Source organism: Mustelus asterias, chromosome 29 (genome assembly GCF_964213995.1).
Source record: "Mustelus asterias chromosome 29, sMusAst1.hap1.1, whole genome shotgun sequence".
Lineage (NCBI taxonomy): Eukaryota > Metazoa > Chordata > Chondrichthyes > Carcharhiniformes > Triakidae > Mustelus > Mustelus asterias.
Genome location: NC_135829.1, coordinates 7410266 through 7434631, shown reverse-complemented (window position 1 = coordinate 7434631; position 24366 = coordinate 7410266). Strand labels below are relative to the sequence as shown.

General features: G+C 47.5%; 1 protein-coding gene across 1 annotated transcript in view; it reads left to right on the top strand.

The window, feature by feature from the left end:
- Positions 1-22098, top strand: part of stra6 (signaling receptor and transporter of retinol STRA6) — a 32965-nt gene extending 10867 nt beyond the window's left edge. The window contains exons 8-17 of the mRNA XM_078200004.1: positions 2696-2772; positions 3729-3790; positions 6076-6238; positions 7894-7969; positions 9288-9421; positions 10344-10461; positions 13977-14078; positions 14911-15074; positions 16938-17075; positions 20897-22098. Coding sequence (XP_078056130.1) covers positions 2696-2772; positions 3729-3790; positions 6076-6238; positions 7894-7969; positions 9288-9421; positions 10344-10461; positions 13977-14078; positions 14911-15074; positions 16938-17075; positions 20897-21111 — 1249 coding nt within the window. The 3' untranslated portion in view covers positions 21112-22098. The remainder of the gene's footprint in view (positions 1-2695; positions 2773-3728; positions 3791-6075; positions 6239-7893; positions 7970-9287; positions 9422-10343; positions 10462-13976; positions 14079-14910; positions 15075-16937; positions 17076-20896) is intronic.
- Positions 22099-24366: the final 2268 nt, after the last annotated feature.

Here is a 24366-nt window from a genome sequence, read left to right as displayed (position 1 = left end):
CCTTTTGCTCCTCTTTCCTGCTCTTTCTACTTCTCACTGCTACACTGTGCTTGACTTTAACTGGCTTTGGTTCCCCTAGACCGCTGGTTGCCATCCGGCATGCAGCGGCACACCGCTGTGCCGTGAAGACCGCCAAGTGTGCCGGGAAAAAAGATTCAAAATGATGTAAAATTCATCGAACTAAACAAAAACAACTCTTCGTCTCCAGCTCTGTGGTCGGCATCTCCAAGACCCGACGTACCTCGGGCCTCCCGCGCATGCGCCGCCTGGGAGAGAGCCGCACGTGCGCGGTTTAGATTTTTAACATTGGTCGGGCCCCTGCGCGTCGACCAACGGGACTTGGAGCTGATGACAAGAGCCCCCACGCGCCCCGCACAAAAAGCAAACACTCAAAACAGGCGTTAAAAACCCCGGGAGAAGCCAGAGAGACAGGGAGAGGTTAAAAACAAAGTTCCTATTGAGGGAAGAAGACAGAAATACGAAACAGGAACCCATTAAATTAAGATCTTGATCAATTGGGCCAGTGGGCTGACGAATGGCAGATGGAGTTTAATTTAGATAAATGCGAGGCGATGCTTTTTGGTAGATTGAACCAGGGCAGGACTTACTCAGTTAATGGTAGGGCGTTGGGGAGAGTTACAGAACAAAGAAATCTAGAGGTACATGTTCATAGCTCCTTGAAAGTGGAGTCACAAGTGGACAGAGAAGGCATTCGGCATGCTTGGTTTCACTGATCAGAACATTGAACGCAGTAAGAGTTTTAACAACACCAGGTTAAAGTCCAACAGGTTTATTTGGTAGCAAATGCCATTTGCTACAAAATAAACCTTTTGGACTTTAACTTGGTGTTGTTAAAACTCTTACTGTGTTTACCCCAGTCCAACGCCGACACCTCCACATCAGAACATTGAATACAGGAGTTGGGACGTCTTGCTGAAGTTGTACAAGACATTGGTAAGACCACACTTGGAATACTGTGTGCAGTTCTAGTGACCCTATTGTAGAAAGGATATTATTAAACTAGAAAGAGTGCAGAAAAGATTTACTAGGATGCTACCGGGACTTGATGGTTTGAGTTATAAGGAGAGGCTGGATCGACTGAGACTTTTTTCTCTGGAGCGTAGAAGGCTGAAGGGTGATCTTATAGAGGTCTCTAAAATAATGAGGGACATAGATCAGCGAGATAGTCAATATCTTTTCCCAAAGGTCGGGGAGTCTAAAACTAGGGGGCATAGGTTTAAGATGAGAGAGGAGAGATACAAAAGGGTCCAGAGGGGCAATTTTTTCACACAGAGGGTGGTGAGTGTCTGGAACAAGCTGCCAGAGGTAGTAGTAGAGGCGGGTACAATTTTATCTTTTAAAAAGCATTTAGACAGTTACATGGGTACGATGGGTATAGAGGGATATGGGCCAAATGCGGGCAATTGGGATTAGCTGAAGGGGTTTTTTTTAAAAAGGGCAGCATGGACAAGTTGGGCCGAAGGGCCTGTTTCCATGCTGTAAACCTGTATGACTCTATGACTCTAGAAGAATAAACAGCCTCAGTTAGAGAATGAGCTTCAGAGAGCTGACATTGAGTGAAGCAGGCTCAGGAGAATGCGGGTTAGAAATCGCCTCAGAGGAGCCTTTTGCCAAAGGGGAGTTCAGAGAAGATAGGAGATGTGCCTCAAAATCTTTTTATACTATAGAAAAGATTGGGAACCACTAGACTGCACTTTCTTTTATTCATTCATGGGACATGGGCGTCGCTGGCTGGGCCAGCATTTATTGCCCATCCCTAGTTGCCTGAGGGTAGTTGAGAGTCAACCACATTGTTCGATTCCTGGCTTGAGTCACCGTCTGTGCAGAGTCTGCACATTCTCCCCGTGTCTGCGTGGGTTTCCTCCAGGTGCTCCGGTTTCCTCCCACAGTCCGAAAGACGCGCTGGTTAGGTGCACTGGCCGTGCTAAATTCTCCCTCAGTGTACCCGAACAGGAGTGTGGCGACTAGGGGATTTTCACAGTAACTTCATTGCAGTGTTAAGGTAAGCCTACTTGTGACACGATTGTGTCAACTTTAAACTTTACATGTAGGCCGGACCGGGTAAGGATGGCAGATTTCCTTCCCTAAACGACATTAGCGAACCCGATGGGTTTTTCCGACAATGGTTTCATGGTCATCTTAATTCCAGATATTTTTAATTGAATTCAAATTCCACCATCGGCCGTGGCGGGATTCGAACCCGGGTCCCCCAGAACATTAGCTGAGTTTCTGGATTAGTAATCTAGCGATAATACCACTAGGCCATCGCCTCCCCTGCCAAGTTACTCATAGTTGCCACTCCGTCCAAGTTGCAACCGTCCAATCGGCCATTGCCAGCTGACTGCTCAACTGCAGGTGTGTTCACCACCGAGCCTCTCCCCCATACGCACGCGCTCTCCAACAAGGGTCACACCACAGTGCATGGCATTGGGACCTCCCTGTCCCTCCATGCCAAAAAGCACTGAAGCCCATTGCAATGTTGTGGTGTTTTGAGTTATCTGAAAGGGTCAATCCAGCTCAATAAAAGGTTAACATTGACCCTCTGACCTGCTGCGGGAGTATGCATTTAATTACGACTTGGATGCAATGGTGTTTTGTGACGGTGAAGATATGGAGTTCTAATCTCTTTTCTTTTATTCCCCACCCCCCCCCCCACATCTCCCCTTCCGCTCAGTGTCAGCACCGATCGACTGAGCCTCTGGTCCAAGATAGAGAGGTTGATGCGTTCATACATCTACATGCCAAAGGAAGGTAAGATAAATAATTGTTTGCAAGCCCAGAACCTGAGTGTCGCTGAAATAAAAAGAGGCATGTCGAAACTTACTGTCTTGCACTCATCAGGACATTCGCAAAGGGAACAACAATTTACACTTCATGGGAAGAGAACGCCGCTTGCCAAGTGTCTTCAAGACAGAGATAGATAAGGGTGGCACGGTGGCCCAGTGGTTAGCACTGCTGCCTCACAGCGCCAAGGACCCGGGTTCAAATCCGGCCTCGGGTCACTATCTGTGTGGAGTTTGCACATTCTCCCCGTGTCTGCGTGGGTTTCCTCCGGGTGCTCCGGTTTCCACTCACAGTCCAAAGATGTGCTGGTTAGGTGGATTGGCCGTGCTAAATTGCCCCTTAGTGTCAGGGGGTTAGCAGGGTAAATAAGTGGGTTTATGGGGACAGGGCCTGGGAGGGATTGTGATTGGTGCAGATTCGATGGGCCAGATGGCCTCTTTCTGCATTGTAGGGATTCTATGAAACAGCTGTGTGTTAATTTCTAAATAAAAATTCCTCCCTCCATAGTTCTTTTGCCAATTATCTTAAATATGGGTCCTTTAAGACTCTGCTCTTTAATAATGGGGCGGCGCGGTGGCACAGTGGGTTAGCACTGCTGCTTCACAGCACCAGGGGCCCGGGTTCGATTCCCGGCTTGGGTCACTGTCTGTGCGGAGTCTGCACGTTCTCCCCGTGTCTGCGTGGGTTTCCTCCGGTTTCCTCCCACAGTCCGAAAGACGTGCTGCATTGGCCGTGCTAAATTCTCCCTCAGTGTACCCGAACAGGCGCCAGAGTGTGGCGACTAGGGGATTGTCACAGTAACTTCATTGCAGTGTTAATGTAAGCCTACTTGTGACACTAATAAGTAAACTTTAAAAACTCTACATCCGGTGAAATCTATTTCTATTTTCTCTCTTAAATCCATCTATTTATTTCCTGGACAGGGTTCCGGATTCCAACAACACTGGTTATATCACTGACTGTGGCGTTCATTTCTATTTATCAGGTACATTTTGGTTCACGAGTGAATCTTGAATCTGTGGCATCAACTTGGTTTTCCTGCCCTTCCCGCTGCCGGGATCTTCCAGTCCCGCCAAAGGTGACCCCGCCCCACGACCAACGCAAATGGCTATTGACTTCGGCAGGACTGGAAAATCCTACCGGCGGCCAATGGCATGCCGCCCCTGTCGGCGGAAAAGCTGCCACGGAAAATCCCAGCCCCCATTTATCTTCCGCGATTTGATTGTTTGCTGCTGTGTATTCGGAAATGGCTAATCATTGCAATGAGACTCGAATCCAAACCGGTCCCCCCCCACCGCAGGAGAGGATATTCCAAAAGGATGAGGGTCTTTCCTGCCGTTATAAGGACAATGTGAAGTGTTTGTGTCAACGGCCCACCTCAGGGCTTCCCGAACCGTGGGCCACGACCCCCTCGTCGAGGTCACAGTTTTAAATGTTGGGGTCGTGTGTTCCCAGGCAACAACAGCTGCCCTGGAATTCCGATTCAATGTGAACAACACTCCTTTTAATCTTAGGGATGGCACAGTGGGTTAGCACTGCTGTCTCGCGGTGCCAAGAACCCGGGTTCAATTCCCGGCTTTGGGTCACTGTCTGTGTGGAGTTCGCACATTCTCCCCGTGTCTGCGTGGGTTTCCACCCACAGTCCGAACGACGTGCTGGTTAGGGTGCATCAGCCGTGCTAAATTCTCCCTCAGTGTACCCGGAGTGTGGCGACTAGGGGATTTTCACAATAACTTCATTGCAGTGTTAATGTAAGCCTTACTTGTGACTTTTAACTTTACTTTTTACTTTATTTTTATATTTTGTTTTCTAATGATTTAAGTTGATTTATTATTGTCACATGTATTAGTATACAGTGAAAAGTATTGTTTCCTCCACGCTATACAGACAAAGCATACCATTCATAGAGTACATGGGGGGGAAGGAAAGGAGAGAGTGCAGAATGTAGTGTTACAGTCATAGCTAGGGTGTAGAGAAAGATCAACTTAATGCGAGGTAAGTCCATTCAAAAGTCTGACAGCAGCAGGGAAGAAGCTGTTCTTGAATCGGTTGGTACTTGACCTCAGACTTTTGTATCTTTTTCCCGACGGAAGAAGGTGGAAGAGAGAATGTCCAGGGTGCGTGGGGTCCTTAATTATGCTGGCTGCTTTGCCGAGGCAGCGGGAAGTGTAGACAGAGTCAATGGATGGGAGGCTGGTTTGAGTGATAGATTGGGCTACATTCACGACCTTTTGTAGTTCCTTGCGGTCTTGGGCAGAGCAGGAGCCATACCAAGCTGTGATACAACCAGAAAGAATGCTTTCTATGGTGCGTCTGTAAAAGTTGGCGAGAGTCGTAGCTGACATGCCAAATTTTCTTAGTCTTCTGAGAAAGTAGAGGCGTTGGTGGGCTTTCTTAACTATAGTGTCGGCATGGAGGGACCAGGACAGGTTGTTGGTGATCTGGGCACCTAAAAACTTGAAGATCGGTCGGCGCAATCTAAACACTTCCCACCGCACTGAACCTCACTCCACCCTGGGAGTCCCCTCCCCCTCTTAACAACTATCATCCTGCCAACACTATCTCTCTGGGGCCAGGTGAAACCTGCAGCATTCAAGTGTGGTCACACCAGGAAAGCTTTGGAAGAGTCGATGGCCTAATGTTATTATCGCTAGACTATTCATCCAGGAACTCAGCTAATGTTCTGGGGACCCGGGTTCGAATCCCACAACGGCAGATGGTGGAATTTGAATCCAATAAAAAATTATCTGGAATTAAGAATCTACTGATGACCATGAAACCATTGTCGATTGTCGGAAAAACCCATCTGGTTCACTAATGTTCCTTTAGGGAAGGAAATCTGCCATCCTTACCTGGTCTGGCCTACATGGCCTAGGGGTGGTATGGTGGCACAGTGCTGCCTCACAGCACCAGGGACCCGGGTTAATTTCCCGTCTTGCGTCACTGTGCGGAGTTTGCGCATTCTCCCCGTGTCTGTATGTCTGTGTCTGTGATTCTATGTCATGAGAGGAACTGTATAAACAGAGCCTGTTATTAAATGCAGCCATGAACACACATTCCTGGGATCGCGCAATACATCAGAGATCGGTTAAGATTGTGGCTTGTTCAAATATTACAATCACTCAAATATGAACTTTAACCTGTGCTTGTTTTTCTCTTTCAACTTTGTGTTTGATCCGGATTTCTCCATTTCTTGGTTCCGATATTTAAATATCTTTTGTTTGGGCCGTATTATGAATACTCCAGAACGATGTTTCTGTTTACCTGCAGTTTGCCCTCCTGCTTGTGGTGTACGTTGTCCCTACCCTACAGAAGATGCGAGCTGGGGTCCAAGAACAGATATCCTACACTCTCGAAGGATTTGGTGTCAATCTTTCAGAAGATAGGAGCGAAGTACTCAGTATTGTCAAATATTACATTTGGGTCGTGGAAGGTTTGTGTTTTTATTCAAGGGAAAGAAAATGAAACCTCCCATTCACCTCCCCTAACCTGGGTTCGATTCCCGGCTTGGGTCACTGTCTGTGTGGAGTCCCCGTGTCTGCGTGGGTTTCCTCCGGGCGCTCCGGTTTCCCCTCACAGTCCAAAGATGTGCGGGTTAGGTGGATTGGCCATGCTAAATTGCCCCTTAGTGTCCAAAGCTGTGTAGGTTAGGTGGATTGGCCATGCTAAATTGCCCCTTAATGTCCAACGGTGTGCAGGTTAGGGGGATTGGCCATGCTAAATTGCCCCTTAGTGTCCAAAGATGTGTAGGTTAATGGGATTAGCCATGAGGGCAGCAAATTGGTTCGCACTGCTGCCTCACAGCGCCAGGGACCCGGATTCAATTCCAGCCTCGGGTCACTGTCAGCATGGAGTTTGCATGTTCTCCCCGTGTCTGCGTGGGTTTCCTCCGGGTGCTCCGGTTTCCTCCCACAGTCCAAAGATGTGCGGGTTAGGTTGATTGGCCCTGCTAAATTGCCCATTAGTGTCAGGGGGATTCGCAGAGTAAATTAGGGTTACGGGAATAGGTCCTGGATGGGATTGTGATCGGTGCAGACTTGATGGGTTGAACGGCCTCCTTCTGTACTGTCAGGATTCTATGATCAATGTCATCATAGAATCATAGAAACCCTACAGTGCAGAAGGAGGCCATTCGGCCCATCAAGTCTGCACCGACCACAATCCCACCCAGGCTCTACCCCCACATATTTACCCGCTAATCCCTCTAACCTACACATCTCAGGACTCTAAGGGGCAATTTTTAACCTGGCCAATCAACCTAACCCGCACATCTTTGGACTGTGGGAGGAAACCGGAGCACCCGGAGGAAACCCACGCAGACACGAGGAGAATGTGCAAACTCCACACAGACAGTGACCCGAGCCGGGAATCGAACCCGGGACCCTGGAGCTGTGAAGCAGCAGTGCTAACCACTGTGCTACCGTGCTGCCCGACTGTGCCACCGTGCTGCCCGACTGTGCTACCGTGCTGCCCGGTGTTGAGAGTCAACCACATTGACTGTCATGGTGGAGGCAAACTCGATAGGGTCTTTTAAGAGACTCCTGGATGAGTACATGGGACTTAATAGGATTGAGGGTTATAGGTAAGCCTGTATATAAGCCTAGGTAGGTAGGGACATGACCGGCGCAACTTGTGGGCCGAAGGGCCTGTTTGTGCTGTATTTTCTTCTATGTTGTGGGGTTACGGGGATAGGGAGGGTCATGGCGTAGGTGTGAGCCTGGGTAGGATGCTCTTTTGGAGGGTTGGCGCAGATGTGTGTGATTAACAGGTCCAATTGGCTTGTTAATAAGTTCCGTTAACCTGTAATTATTTATTTCCATGCAGCGGGCATGCTGCCCACCTTCCTCCATGTGACGGGGGTGGGTGAACTGAGGGCCGGGCGGAAGGGGTGGTGGACTGGACTTATTGTAGAGGCCTCAACACAGAGAAAACGCGGGAGGAGGGTGGGGGGGTTTACTTAGAATCCAGCCCATTGAATCCAATTACAGTCCGTGTTTCTCTCTTGGAATTCTTGATAGCTCTGTTTCTATGTTATCGGAACGCTGCGATTGAGGAAACAATTTCTTCCCTTTCTTTTCTCCCCGACAGTGTGTTACGTGTCTGCAGTGGGCGTATCCTGTGCCTTCACCCTTGCCACATTAATAAGATCAATGGTTTTACACAGGTAACTGCAAAAAAAAACAGATTTTCGATTCTGCTGCCTCACCTGGCAATGTGATCTTCTTCCCCGTCTGTGCAACTGGCCAAAAAAATCAGCCTGAAACACTTTTTAACACCAGTTCATCTGCAACTGTACCAATAGGGAGGCGATGGCCTAGTGGTATTATCGCTAGACTATTAATCCAAAAACTCGGCTAATGTTTTGGGGACCCGGGTTCGAATCCCGCCACGGCAGCCGGTGGAATTTGAATTCAATAAAAAATATCTGGAATTAAGAATCTACTGATGACCATGAAACCATTGTCGGAAAAACCCATCTGGGTCACTAATGTCCCTTTTAGGGAAGGAAATCTGCCATTCTTACCCGGTCTGGCCTACATGTGACGATGTGGAGATGCCGGCGTTGGACTGGGGTAAACACAGTAAGAGTTTTAACAACACCAGGTTAAAGTCCAACAGGTTTATTTGGTAGCAAATGCCATTAGCTTTCGGAGCGCTGCTCCTTCATCAGATGGATCCATCTGACGAAGGAGCAGTGCTCCGAAAACTAATGGCATTTGCTACCAAATAAACCTGTTGGACTTTAACCTGGTGTTGTTAAAACTCTTACGACATGTGACTCCAGAGCCACAGCAATGTGGTTGACTCTCAACTGCCCTCGGGCAACAAGAGATAAGAATATAAGAACTAGGAGCAGGAATAGGCCATCTGGCCCCTTGAGCCTGCTCCGCCATTCAATAAGGTCATGGCTGATCTTTTCGTGGACTCAGCTCCACTTACCCACCCGCTCACCATAACCCTTAATTCCTTTACTGTTCAAAAATCTATCTATCCTTGCCTTAAAAACATTCAATGAGGTAGCCTCATCTGCTTCATTGGATGGGCAAGGTACGTGATGTGATCTCAGTACCTTTTTCCCAACGGAAGAAGGTGGAAGAGAGTGTGACGGGATTTTGTGGCCTCGCTCGGGCGAGACCGGAAATTCCCGCCCGAGGTCAACGGAGATTTCCGTTGTCGGACTATCGTCTGCTCCAATTCCGTGGCGGGGGAGGAGGTAGAGTTGTGGCCAGTATGTCCGAGGTGCATCTTAATTTGGATCAGTTTTGTGTTTCCCATTTGGGTTGAATTTATTTATTTAACTGGTTTTATGGGAGATATATTTTCAACAACAACTTGCAATATTTGACTAGCTAAAGGGGCCATTGTTGGACAGTGACCGTCCAACTGTGTGTTTTTAAATTGTTATTGAGTATCTGTGCATATTAGTGGCAAAACACTATTTAATCTAACTTGCTGCTCCCTTTGCCTTTGCTCTGTTATAGGGACAACTTGCAGGCTCTTCATAGAGGAGACACACAAACGGTCTTCAATTTGAAGAGAAACATCAGACCCTCACAGTCTGCCCTCGTGTGTTGGATGAGATTCACCAGTTACCAGGCTGCGTTCATCTGTTTGGGTAACTGATGATAGAACATTTTTACTGCTTTTGATTTGGGTTTGAATGTAGCATTTATATACCTGTAGAGATTCTGAGTGAGAGGCATGTGTCAAGATAAAATGGAAACATATTTAGCATCCTGGACATGTCAACTTCTTTCAGGAAGTGAAACCCCTCTGAGTCACAGACTATTACACCTCCTCTTCCTTCAAATATTACCATTGTGTATATATTATTTAATGTGTATATTCTTTCCAGGGTGGCACAGTGGTTAGCACTGCTGGCTCAAAGTGCCAGGGACCTGGGTTCGGTGACTGTGTGGAGTTTGCGCATTCTCCCCTGTGTCTGACTGGGTTTCCTCCGGGTGCTCCGGTTTCCTACCACAATCCAAAGATGTGGAGATTAGGTGGATTGGCCATGCTAAATTGCCACTTAGTGTGCAAAGATGTGCAGGTTAGGTGGATTGGCCGTGCTAAAGTGCCCCTTCGTGTCAAAAGATGTGGAGATTAGGTGGATTTGCCATGCTAAATTGTTCCTTAGTATCCAAAGATGTGCAGATTAGATGGATTGGCCATGCTAAATTGCCCCTTAGTGTCCAAAAATGTGCAGGTTACGTGGATTGGCCATGCTAAATTGCCCCTTAGTGTCCAAAAATGTGCAGATTAGGTGGATTGGCCATGCTAAATTGCCCCTTAGTGTCCAAAAATGTGCAGGTTACGTGGATTGGCCATGTGAAATTGCCCCTTAGTGACCAAAGATGTGCAGGTTGGGTGGATTGGCCATGATCAATGCTTGGGGTTACGGGGATAGGGCAGGGCAGTGGGCCTAGGTAGAATTCTCTTTCGGAGAGTTGGCGCAGACTCAATGGGCCAAATGGCCTCCTCCTGCACTGTATGGGTTCTGTGATTCTATAAGCTTTTCTTGTGATTCACCCATTTAGGCCTCCTCATTCAGCAGCTGGTGTTCTTTATATGTTTCCTGCTGTTTTCCTTCCTTATTGTCGTTCCCATCCTCCGCGGGCAAAGGCTGCTCATCTTCGGGATCCTGGAGAACATGTGGTGAGTGTAAACATCCAGAAACTTCTCATCATCTCGCTGCTAAATGAGTCAAATGTCACACAATTCCACGCGGATCCATGTGTTTGGAATTTGCCCCTGATATTGTCTGCTATGCTGGGCGGCACAGTGGTTAGCACTGCTACCTCACAGCACCAGGGACCCGGGGTTCAATTCCCGGCTGGGGTCACTGTCTGTGTGGAGTCTGCACATTCTCCCCATGTCTGCGTGGGTTTCTTCCAGACACTCCGGTTTCCTCCTTTGGTGACTGTGTGGAGTGTGTGCATTCTCCCTCGTGTCTGACTGGGTTTCCCTCCGGGTGCTCCGGTTTCCTCCCACAGTCCAAATATGTGTGGGTTAGGTGGATTGGCCGTGCTAAATTGACCCTAGTTTCAGGGGATTAGCAGGGTAAATATGGGGGGTTATGGGAATAGGGCCTGGGTGGGATTGTTGTCGGTGCAGGTTCAATGGGTCGAATGGCCTCCTTCTGCACTGTTGGGATTCTATGATTCTATTTGTCTCTGGCTGAAATCTTGCCTTACATTGATTGGCTGCCTGGGGGGTCCCATCTCCCCACCCAGAAGCTAAGGCTCTCTGAGGCGCTCAGACCTGCTCCTAAACTTTCCTAACTAGAGCAATGGATGCCACCAGCGTTAGCGACGGTTCCTGGCTTCTGCTGAAGAGCCGTGTGTGTGTGTTGACCAAAGGGGGAAATCCGTTGCTTCAGTCCACACAGAGAGAGTGCGTCCTGAGCAATGCCCTCGCAGTTTCCTGACCTATAATTGCTGTCAGTATAACTCTGGGCTAGAAGGTCTGGTTTATTGAAATGCCCTTTACTTTTGTGATACTTATATGAATAGACCATTTGATTTGCTTTATTGTTGCCACATGTATTGGGATACAGTGAAAAGTATTGTTTCTTGCGCGCTATACAGACAAAGCATACCGTTCATAGAGTACATCGGGGAGAAGGAAAGGAGAGGGTGCAGAATGTAGTGTTTACAGTTGTAGGAGAGGAGATCTGAGCTCAGCAGGGGGCCAGGAAAATTAGCAGCACGCTCATTGTAGATTGGCTGTCTCTGCATATACATGAAATAGTCAGCGCAGACAAATGGGATGTTTCACTATATCTAACAACAGGACACAGCTGAATGTCCTTGCTAAGAGCACCGAAACTGTGATTAAGACATGATTAAGTGACCATTGTCTGAATGGACATCCCATCCATCTGCCACTAAAGATTATGACATCCCCGATGGGACGCAATTAAACAGCTATTGTCTCGGGCCTACCTCTTTGTAACTTATGTGAATAATTTCCCAGTGTGCGTGACTAGAAACAATTATCTTTACTCGAAGTTGTGCCCTATAAAAAAGGCCAACTGTACACAATTGGGCAAGGCAGACTGAAGCAGCCTTAGGAATTCTTCAGTTCTCTCATTATCGATAAGAAGGCAGTAAAACATCCATCACTCACGAACGCTGTGTCCCAATATCGTTTTAGCTCTGACACAGTATGGAGTACGGTTTTAAAAGCAGAGAACGAGAGTAAAAGATGGAATTAGAGGGTTTGCTGAGGACAGCTTCGCGCCGGCATTATCTCAGGAACAAATTCAGGCCTTTGAACTAGATCCACTATTCAATTAGATCATGCTTGACCTGCACCTTATCTCCATTTACCTGCCTTAGTTCCGTAACCCTGAATGCTCTTGCATTACAAATCTATTAATCTCCCTGTTCAAATGTTCTATTAACCCCCTCATCAGCACTTAGGGGAAGAGAGATTTCCATCAGCTTTCATGTGAAGCAGTGCTTCCCGACATCACCTCTGAGCCTAACTCGAATTGGGAGGTTACGCCCTTAACCATTTTAAGCACCGCCATTAGTGGATTGTTACAGTTCATTCAGGGAGTCGAGGTTACTCTGGCAACATGCAGATTGCATTATGGGTGGCACGGTGGCACAGTGGTTAGCACTGCTGCCTCACAGCGCCAGGGATCGGGGTTCAATTCTGGCCGTGGGTCACTGTCTGTGTGGAGTTTGCACGTTCTCCCCGTGTCTGCGTGGGTTTCCTCCGGGTGCTCCGGTTTCCTCCCACAGTCCAAAGATGTGTAGGTGAGGTTGATTGGCCGTGCTAACTTGCCTCTTAGTGTCCCGGGATGCGTAGGTTAGAGGAATTAGCAAGGTAAATGTGTGGGGTTTCGGAGATAGGGCCTGGGTGGGATTGTGGTCAGTGCAGACTCGATGGGCCAAATGGCCTCTTTCTGCACTGTAGGGTTTCTATGATTCCAGGTGGCTTGGAGCCTCTGGCCCAGAGGCACTAACCCACTGCACCACCTACAGGGCGAAAGGAGGCCATTCAGCCCATTGTGTCTGCACCAACTGTCCAAAAGAGCATCATAGCTAGGCCCTATCCCTGTAACCCTGTACATTTAGCATGGCCAATCCATCCTATCTGCGTAACCTTGGACAGTAAGGGGCAAATTAACATTACCAATCCACCTAACCTGCAAATCTTTGGACTGTGGGAGGAAACCGGAGCACCCGGAGGAAACCCACGCAGACACGGGGAGAACGTGCAAACTCCACACAGACAGTGACCCGAGGCCGGAATTGAACCCGGGCCCCTGGCGCTGTGAGGCAGCAGTGCTAACCACTGTGCCACCGTGCTGCCCACCTCATGGGGGCCCACCTAATTCCCTCAGCCAATTTTGCCAGAGTGTGTTCATTTCTATGCACCTGGTCTGCCCATTTAACACCAAAACGTAGAAATTTAGAACAAAAACAGAAAATGCTGGAAAATCTCAGCAGGTCTGACAGCATTGGTGGCACAGTGGTTAGCACTGCTGCCTCACAGCGCCAGGGACCCGGGTTCAATTCCTGGCTTGAATCACTGTCTGTGTTGAGTTTGCACATTCTCCCGTGTCTGCGTGGGTTTCCTCCGGGTGCTCCGGTTTCCTCCCACAGCCCAAAGATGTGTGGGTTAGGTGAATTGGCCATGCTAAATTGCCCCTTAGTGTCAGGGGGACTAGCTAGGGTAAATGCATGGGGATATGGGGATAGGACCTGGGTGGGATTGTGGTCGGTGCAGACTCGATGGGCCGAATGGCCTCCTTCTGCACTGTAGAGATTCTATGATTATATCTTTGGAGAGGGAATCAAGTCAACGTTTCGAGTCTGGATGCCCCTTGGTCAGAGCTCGAAATTTAGAAACTGAGTCCAGTAAATATTCAAACATGATAATCGAGTTGTCTGCCCATGATTCCGGAGAATTGAGGCTAATTCTAGGCAGCGTCTAATCTGCCAATCTGGTTTTTGGATTTAAATTGTATCGGAGAACAAATCCGATCTTTCATCAGCTCCATAAAACTCCCAACGCGTTCATCCTCGGGTCTCGCATCGCCGCTTCACCCTCTGGCTAAGTTTTGGATGTGACTTGAATTAAGGATGATTGATTTGTCTGTGTAATGATCCCTTTGACTTTTCCATTTCTTTTCTTTTTCTCTCTCTGTCGCAAAGGCCTTTCTGGTTAACGCTCATCCTGGTCGTACTGATTCAACATTTACTCGCTTGGTTACTGTTCCTTCAGAAGGATGGGAAACATCTGATCATCACTAACAGGTACGAGAAGTTTCCATAACTGTGGGAGGATTCTGTAAATTCCCGGGTGTAACGATGTGTGCTTCATGCGGTTGCCTATTTCAAAGTTTGTTCATTTATTTATTAGTCATAAGTAGGCTTGCATTAACACTGCAATGGAGTTACTGTGAAAATACCCTAGTTGCCACATTCCAGCACCTGTTCGGGTACACTGAGGGAGAATTTAACATGGCCAATGCACCCAACCAGCACATCTTTCAGACTGTGGGAGGAAACCGGAGCAACCGGAGGAACAGACACGGGGAGAACTTGCAGACCCCACACTGATGCGCTATCAATAAGGCGAAAGACTACCGATATGCCAATATAAGTGTAGGCTTTTATTCACAACAGAATCAGGAGCAGATCCCAACAAGTAACCGACCTGGACTGAACAAGGGGGAGGAGACAGCCACCTTTATACTAGGTGCTGAGGGGAGGAACCAAACTGGAAGGGGATGTGTCCAGGTATGACAAACACACACAACGGTGGTCCATATAGGACAAAGGCACAACTGAGGTCCACCACACACACAGACAGTGATCCACCTAACCTGCACATCTTTGGACGCTAAGGGGCAATTTAACATGGCCAATCCACCTAACCTGCGTATCTTGGGACTGTGGGAGGAAACCGGAGGAAACTCATGCAGACACGGGAGAACGTGCAAACTCCACACATACAGTGACCCAAACCGGGAATCGAACCCGGGTCCATGATGCTGTGAGGCAGCAGTGCCACCGTGCCCGTGTGTGTATGTGTGTGTGTGCGTCTAACATGCCTTTAATGTGTTGTCTTTCTCTTCCTCTGTAGACGAAGCCTGTACATCTTCACCTACCTGCTATTCAACTTCAATGTCCTGATCGGGGTCATTGCCGGCGTGTGGAGAGTGGTCTTTACAGCCCTGTACAACATTGTTCACTTTTGTCGATTAGACCTCAGCCTTATAAACCGTGGGGCGGAGTTTTTGGACCCAGGTAAACTCACTCGCGCCTCTTCCTCCGTCTGTGGTGTCATTCTTTAGTTAACCTCCACCAGTATCTCTCGAGTGTACCGCAAAGCTGTGAATGTATTGTGTCTATTTCCAATGTCGACATGAAAGTTTGTGACTTTTGTTTTGACCGAAACTGGTCTTGAAGCGTTTGTCTGCGTACCATTTGATCAAACATTCGCATCAAATTTCTGATGCAACAGACAAACAGCATAACTTTATCATTCTAAACCTCTTGTTTCTAAGCTTCTTCCTCCAGTGGAATTGAATATAGAATCATGATATAAATGGCACTGTGTTTCTATTGCTTTTCATGTCATCGTCTATCCTTTAAAAATGAAACATTGTACTTGTATTGCAAAATAATGGGCAATCTATCGCTGCGATTATTCTGTCGGAATATAACTTTGCCTCTTCAAACTCTCCTGCCTCTCCTGGGTTCCAAGCATCCCTCTTTCTCAGTTTCCAAACGGCGCACTTCTGCAATTTAAACAATGCGAGAGAGAAATAATAATCAGGACCAAATGTAGGACTTTATAGTTGGGGTTGAAGGAGGTGGTGTCGTGGTATTGTCGCTAGAATAGTGATCCAGAGACCCAGGGTGATGCTCTGGGGACCCGAGTTCAAATCCCACCACGGCAGATGGTGAAATTGCATTTCCATTCTAAAAATCGGGAATTAAAGTCATACAACACCTACAGTGCAGAAGGAGGCCAGTCGGCCCATCGAATCTGCACCGACAATAATCCCACCCAAGCCATAACCCCCCCACATAGTTACCCTGCTAATCCCCCTGACACTAAGGGGCAATTGAGCACGGTTAATCCACCTAACCTGAACATCTTTGGACACTAAGGGGCAATTTAGCATGGCCAATCCCCCCTAACCTGCCCATCTTTGGACACTAAGGGGCAATTTAGCATGGCCAATCCCCCCTAACCTGCACATCTTTGGACACTAAGGAGCAATTTAGCATGGCCAATCCCCCCTAACCTGCACATCTTTGGACACTAAGGGGCAATTTAGCATGGCCAATCCCCCCTAACCTGCACATCTTTGGACACTAAGGAGCAATTTAGCATGGCCAATCCACCCTAACCTGCACATCTTTGGACACTAAGGAGCAATTTAGCATGGCCAATCCACCCTAACCTGCACATCTTTGGACACTAAGGAGCAATTTAGCATGGCCAATCCACCCTAACCTGCACATCTTTGGACACTAAGGGGCAATTTAGCATGGCCAATCCACCTAATCCACACATCTTTGGACACTAAGGGGCAATTTAGCATGGCTAATCCATCTAACCTGCACATCTTTGGACACTAAGGAGCAATTTATCATGGCCAATCCACCTAACCACATCTTTGGACTGTGGGAGGAAACTGGAGCACCCGGAGGAAACCCACGCAGACACTGGGAGAATGTGCAAACTCCACACAGACAGTCACTCGAGGCTGAAATCGAACCCGGGTCCCTAGCACTGTGAGGCAGCTGTGCTAACCACTGTGCCACTGGCCATGAAACAATTGTTGTAAAATTCCATCTGGTTCACTAATGTCCCTTAGGGAAGGAAATCTGCCGTCCATACCCAGCCTGGCCTACATTTGAGTCCAGAGCCACAGCAAAGTGGTTGACTCTCAACTGCCCAAATAAGATACTCCGTTCAAGGGCAATTAGGGAAAGGCAGCAAATGCTGGCATTGCCAATGATTCCCACATCCCATGAAATAAAACAAAATCTCTTGAATCTATGCCTTTGTGACTTATTGAATAACTTGGAACTGCTAGCAGCCAAGGCCATTGAGAGCTGAATTGAGAATCACTTGTGCGTTTGTCCTTTCTGCAGGCTATCGCTGTTACTCCAGCTTCCTGGAGGTGGAGGCCAGTCAGTCACATCCAGTAATGAAAGCTTTTTGCTTCCTCTTATTTCAATCCCAACGTTCTGGGAGAAAATGCAGTGACAACAGCAAATCTATTGAAGAAGGTCAGTGACTGTAGCGTGGAAGGGAAACCATTACAAGCCTTATTGGCACAGTAACAAGTCTCACGACACCAGGTTAAAGTACAACAGGTTTATTTGGTAGCACAAGCTTTCGGAGCGCTGCACCTTCATCAGGTGAGTGCACCTGAACTGCCGGCTCAAAGTGGAGAGGATCTCCAAGCAGGTTGCACATATCGACACAGAGGCACTCACCTGATGAAGGGGCGGCGCTCTGAAAGCTTGTGCTACCAAATAAACCTGTTGGACTTTAACGTGGTGTTGTGAGACCTCTTACTGTGCCCACTCCAGTCCAACGCCGGCATCTCCACATCAAACCTTATTGGGTGATTTTATTTTCGAAAATTCATTTTGTCTCATGCTCAGTACTACTAGGCGATGGCCTAGTGGTATTATCGCTAGACTATTTAATCCAGAAACCCAGCTAATGTTCTGGGGATCCAGGTTCGAATCCCGCTGCGGCAGAATTTGAATTCAATAAAATTTATCTGAAATTAGAAATCTACTGATGACTATGAAACCATTGTCGATTGTTGGCAAAACCCATCTGGTTTCCGAATCACGAATGCAATCTGCCATCCTTACCCGGTCTGGCCTACATGTGACTCCAGAGCCACAGCAATGTGGTTGACTCTCAACTGCTCTTTGAAATGGCCAAGTGAGCCACTCATTTTCAAGGCCTAATGAGGGAGGGACAATAAGTGTTGGCTCAGCCAGCGACACCCATGTTCCATGAATTCAAAGAAAAGGAATGGCACGGTGGACAGTGTCCCTGTCTCTGAGCCAGAATATCCGTGTTTGAGTCCAAGATGGCCAAGGAAGTTACGTTCATAACGCGGCCAAACAGGTTGAGTGTCAACCTGCAATCCTTCCAATTCACCAATGGCTGGCGTGGGAGAGTCTCCCCTGGTCAGTCATGTTTGATATGGAGCCTCTGGCAATAGGCTAGTTCCAGAAAGCTATGGAAACAAGCTTTGTCTGTCTCATACATCACTGGACATGATAAGTAATCAAAGTGAGGGGCCTCTATCAAGACTTCCAGATCAGGGTCTAACATTTTAAAGTTAACTTTTAAAGTTTATTTATTAGTGTCATAAATAGGCTTACATTAACACTGCAATGAAGTTACTATGAAAATCCCCTAGTCGCCACACTCCGGTGCTTGTTCGGGTACACTGAGGGAGAATTTAGCATGGCCAATGCAACTAACCAGCACGTCTTTTGGACTGTGGGAGGAAACCAGAGCACCCGGAGGATGTTGCAGTGTTAATGTAAGCCTACTTGTGACAATAATAAATAAATTTTAAAACCTTAACTTCATAATACAGCCAAACAAGTAATGCAACCTCCCACCACTGGTGGTGCTGAAGAGCCACCATTTTGCATTGGCCTGCTGTTCTACATCATAGAATCATAGAATCCCTATAGTGCAGAAAGAGGCCTTTAGGCCCATCGAGCCTGCACCGACCACAATCCCACGCAGGCCCTATCCCCAGAATCACCCTGTTAATCTCCCTGACTCTAAGGGTCAATTTAGCATGGCCAATCCACCTAACCAGCACGTCATTCGGACTGTGGGAGGAAACCAGAGCACCCAGAGGAAACCCACGCAGACACGGGGAGAATGTGTCCACACAGACAGTGACCCAAGCTGGGAATCGAACCCGGGTCCCTGATGCTGTGAGGCAGCAGTGCTAACCACTGTGCCACCGTGCCGCCCCAATCTGCTGTAGAGAAATCTCCTGGTCTTCACTTAACTCTACTTCCAATATAACATAGAAACATAGAAGATAGGAGCAGGAGGAGGCCATTCAGCCATAGAACATAGAACATTACAGCGCAGAACAGGCCCTTCGGCCCACGATGTTGCACCGACCAGTTAAAAAAAAAACTGTGACCCTCCAACCTAAACCAATTTCTTTTCGTCCATGAACCTATCTACGGATCTCTTAAACGCCCCCAAACTAGGCGCATTTACTACTGATGCTGGCAGGGCATTCCAATCCCTCACCACCCTCTGGGTAAAGAACCTACCCCTGACATCGGTTCTATAACTACCCCCCCTCAATTTAAAGCCATGCCCCCTCGTGCTGGATTTCTCCATCAGAGGAAAAAGGCTATCACTATCCACCCTATCTAAACCTCTAATCATCTTATATGTTTCAATAAGATCCCCTCTTAGCCGCCGCCTTTCCAGCGAAAACAATCCCAAATCCCTCAGCCTCTCCTCATAGGATCTCCCCTCCATACCAGGCAACATCCTGGTAAACCTCCTCTGCACCCTCTCCAAAGCCTCCACATCCTTCCTGTAATGTGGGGACCAGAACTGCACACAGTACTCCAAGTGCGGCCGCACCAGAGTTGTGTACAGTTGCAACATAACGCTACGACTCCTAAATTCAATCCCCCTACCAATAAACGCCAAGACACCATATGCCTTCTTAACAACCTTATCTACTTGATTCCCAACTTTCAGGGATCTATGCACACATACACCTAGATCCCTCTGCTCCTCCACACTATTCAAAGTCCTCCCGTTAGCCCTATACTCAACACATCTGTTATTCCTACCAAAGTGAATTACCTCACACTTCTCCGCATTAAACTCCATCCGCCACCTCTCGGCCCAACTTTGCAACCTGTCTAAGTCTTCCTGCAAACTACGACACCCTTCCTCACTGTCTACCACACCACCGACTTTGGTGTCATCAGCAAATTTGCTAATCCACCCAACTATACCCTCATCCAGATCATTAATAAATATTACAAACAGCAGTGGCCCCAAAACAGATCCCTGAGGTACACCACTTGTAACCGCACTCCATGATGAATATTTACTATCAACCACCACCCTCTGTTTCCTATCCGCTAGCCAATTCCTGATCCAATTTCCTAGATCACCCCCAATCCCATACATCTGCATTTTCTGCAGAAGCCTACCATGGTGAACCTTATCAAACGCCTTACTAAAATCCATATATACCACGTCCACTGCCTTGCCCCCATCCACCTCCTTGGTCACTTTCTCAAAAAACTCAATAAGGTTAGTAAGGCACGACCTACCTGCCACAAAACCATGCTGACTATCACCTATCAATTCATTACTCTCCAAATAACTATAAATCCTATCCCTTATAATTTTTTCCAACATCTTGCCGACAACAGAAGTGAGACTCACCGGTCTATAATTCCCGGGGAAGTCTCTGTTCCCCTTCTTAAACAATGGGACAACATTCGCTAACCTCCAAGCCCTTCAAGCCTGCTCCGCCATTCATCACGATCATGGCTGATCATCCAACTCAATAGCCTAATCCTGCTTTCTCCCCATAACCTTAGATCCCATTTGTCCCAAGTGCTGTATCCAGCCGCCTCTTGAGTACATTCAATGTTTTGGCATCAACTACTTCCTGTGGTAATGAATTCCACAGGCTCACCACTCTTTGGGTGAAGAAATGTCTCCCCACCTCCGTCCTAAATGGTCTCCCCCGAATCCTCAGACTGTGACCCCCTGCTTCTGGACTCCCCCACCATCGGGAACATCCTCCCTGCATCTACCCTGTCTAGACCTGTTAGAATTTTATAAGTCTCTATGAGATCCCCCCCTCATTCATCTGAACTCCAGCGAAAACAATCCTAACCCAGTCAATCTCTCCATTATACATCAGTCCCGCCATCCCCAGAATCAGCCTGGGAAACCTTCGTTGCACCCCCATATTGCTGTACGTTTTGCTACATATTGCCGATGGGGGCTTCCAGGTGGCCATGACTCATTGTGGCTTACGTGTGTGTGTGTGTTTTGATGGCAGGAATTCAGCTGGTACCCGATCAGAAACCTACAAAGACGACAAAGTCCAACCGCGCTCTGGTGAGATGGTGCCTGGCGTACACCCTCCTGAACAATCCCGCGTTGGTTCACTGCAGGGGGTCCACGGCCCATGTTATTATGAATGGCGAGTTGAAGGATTCTTCCAAATTCAGCACAGATATTTTTGTTAAATCTGAACTGTGTGAAGAGGCGTAGGATCCTGTACAAATCGGAGTTCACTGTTGGTGACATTTTCAGCGGGTGGTCAAATCTGTTGCTTTTGCAGTTTGGGGCTAAATAAATCCCCTGTAAAGGTTGCACAGATTATGTCTACATGTTACTTCCTGGTTGTATTTTTCCCCTTTAGATTTTGCCAAGTCAACAGTCACGATGTAGTTACACGCTCTGGCCAGTAGGTAGCTCTGTGGGCAAGTTTCTGAACACTTCTCCCAGCCCTATGAACATACTGTATACTTAAAGAACTGTTTGTGTTCACCAACTAACCCACATAGAATCCCTACAGTGCAGAAAGAGGTCATTCAGCCCATCGAGTCTGCACCGACCACAATCCCACCCAAACCCTATCCCCGTAACCCCATGCATTTACCCTAGCTAGTTCCGCTGATGCTAAGGGGCAATTTGCATGGCCAATCCACCTAACCCACACATCTTTGGACACTAAGGGGCAATTTAGCATGGCCAATCCACCTAACCCACACATCTTTGGACACTAAGGGGCAATTTAGTATGGCCAATCCACCTAACCCACACATCTTTGGACACTAAGGGGCAATTTAGCATGGCCAATCCACCTAACCTGCACATCTTTGGACTGTGGGAGGAAACCATAGCACCCGGAGGAAACCTACGCAGACACAGGGAGAACGCGCAAACTCCACACAGACAGTGACCCAAGCCGGGAATCGAACCTGGGTCCCTGACGCTGAGAGGCAGCAGTGCTAACCACTGTGCCACCGTGCCGCCCTATGTCAACACTAGGGGTCATTTTTAGTGGTTATAGATTTCTAGTATGCTTTGCTTGCCTCTGTAACTCCTGGACTTTGTCACTAATGGTGACGTGGGCTGGTGTTGAGTTTTTGCAAACAGCTACTGAGATAACAAGTCACTATGGAGAGATCACCTACACTGCAGAAGGAGGCCGTTCGGCCCATCGAGTCTACAGCGACTCTTGGATAGCGCATCTGGGCGGCACAGTGGGTTAGCACTGCTGCTTCACAGCTCCAGGGACCTGGGTTCGATTCCCGGCTTGGGTCACTGTCTGTGTGGAGTTTGCACATTCTCCCCGTGTCTGCGTGGGTTTCCTCCGGGTGCTCCGGTTTCCTCCCACAGTCCAAAGATGTGCGGGTTAGGTTGATTGGCTGTGCTAGAATTACCCCTTAGTGTCCTGAGATGCGCAGGTTAGAGGGATTAGCGGGTAAATATGTAGGAGTATGGGGGTAGGGCCTGGGTGGGATTGTGGTCGGTGCAGACTCGATGGGCCAAATGGCCTCTTTCTGCACTGTAGGGTTTCTATGATTCTATGATCTTACCCAGGTTAGCTATCTACCAAATGGCAAATAACACAATGGCACGTGTAAAGGTAAAAGCAACATTTTAACCCTCATATCAGTTGGAATCCTAGAATCCCTAAATGCAGAGGAAGGCCATTTGGCCCATCAAGTCTGCAGTAACTCTCCGGCAGTGCATTTTACCCAGGCCCTATCCCTGTAATCCAATGCATTTAGCCCACTGATCCCCCTAACCTACACATATTTGGACACTAAGGGGCAATTTAGCACGGCCAATCCACCTAACCCGCACATCTTTGGAGTGTGGGAGGAAACCGGAGCACCCGGAGGAAACCCACGCAGACACAAAGAGAATGTGCAGACTCCACACAGACAGTGACCCAAGCTGCGAATCGAACCCGGATCCCTGACACTGTGAGGCAGCAGTGCTAACCCACTGTGCCACCGTGCACCACGCTGTGTACTTGGGTGTAACGTGCATTCTAATGTTGGCGGTCATTACAAGTGGTAATTTAAATTTAAATGAAAACTATTCTGTCCTACAGTCGTGAGAATTTGAGAAAAGAAAACTCAGTTCCATGCAATTGCTTCAGGTTTTATACATTGGGTTTTGCTGGTTTAGGAACTGTTAAAATAATATGCAAAGTTATGAAATCTGTTTCAAAAATGCCAAGAATTATTGAAAGTTTTAACACCATATTCTCACGAAGAGTTCTCCAAAACTTTTGCTTTTTGTTAAAAAATATTGAACTGTCTCCTGCATGATTTATATCAGCAACCTCGCTACAGATTTTTTGCAAAGCTTTATTGCTTGTGATCACTGCCACTACAATGTAATGCACGGTGGCACAGTGGTTAGCACTGCCGCCTCACAGCACCAGGGACCCGGGTTCGATTCCAGCCTTGGGTGATTGTGTTGAGTTTGTACCATTCTCCTCCCACGGTCCGAATATGTGCGGGTTAGGTGGATTGGCCATGCTAAATTGCCCCTTAGGGTCAGGGGGATTAGGAGAGTACGTATGTGGGGTTACAGGGATAGGGCCTGGGTGGGACTGTTGTCGGTGCTGGCTCGATGGGCTGAATGGCCTCCTTCTTCACTCTAAATCCTATGCTTTTAAAACTCTACTGTAGCTCTTTTTTATGACCGTAACACCACATTCTGCACCCTCTCTTTCCTTCTCTATGAACGGTATGCTTTGTCTGCAGAGCACGCAAGAAACAATACTCTGCATCTCAATACATGACAATAATAAATCAAATCAAATCTTCCCTGCTGCCGTCAGACTTTTGAATGGACCTACCTCGCACTAAGTTGATCTTTCTCTACACCCTAGCTATGACTGTAACACTACATTCTGCACCCTTTCCTTCTCTATGAACGGTATGCTTTGTCTGTATAGCGCGCAAGAAACAATGCTTTTCACTGTCTACTAATACATGTGACAATAATAAATCAAATCATGGAATATATGGAAGGGGTTAAATGTCTTAAAAATGTTGAAGGTTTGTACAATTATGTTTCCTTTTTCACGTATGTTTGCTGCTCTTATCCCTGCAGTCAAAAATATTTGCATTTCTTGCAGCCTTGGCATTGGACTGTGGACTCGATTGTTCCAGTGTGTTGTGTTTGCCTGTGTTGTTTCCAATGCGACAGAATGTCCCGAGGTGCCTTTAACACATACACTGACATAATATCACTTTACTTTATGAAATGTGTGCCCTTTTCATTAATGAGGAAGACGTGTATTCCACTGTAATGCTGTTATACAATTTCACTGTTTCGGAAATAAAATATAATCATTGCGATGAAACAGATTTGAGACTTTTCTATTAACTGGAGACTTCCCTTTTTCATGTCCAACAAGAGTTTTAAGTTTATTTATTAGTGTCACAGTAGGCTTACATCAACACTGCAATGAAGTTACTGTGAAAATCCCGTAGA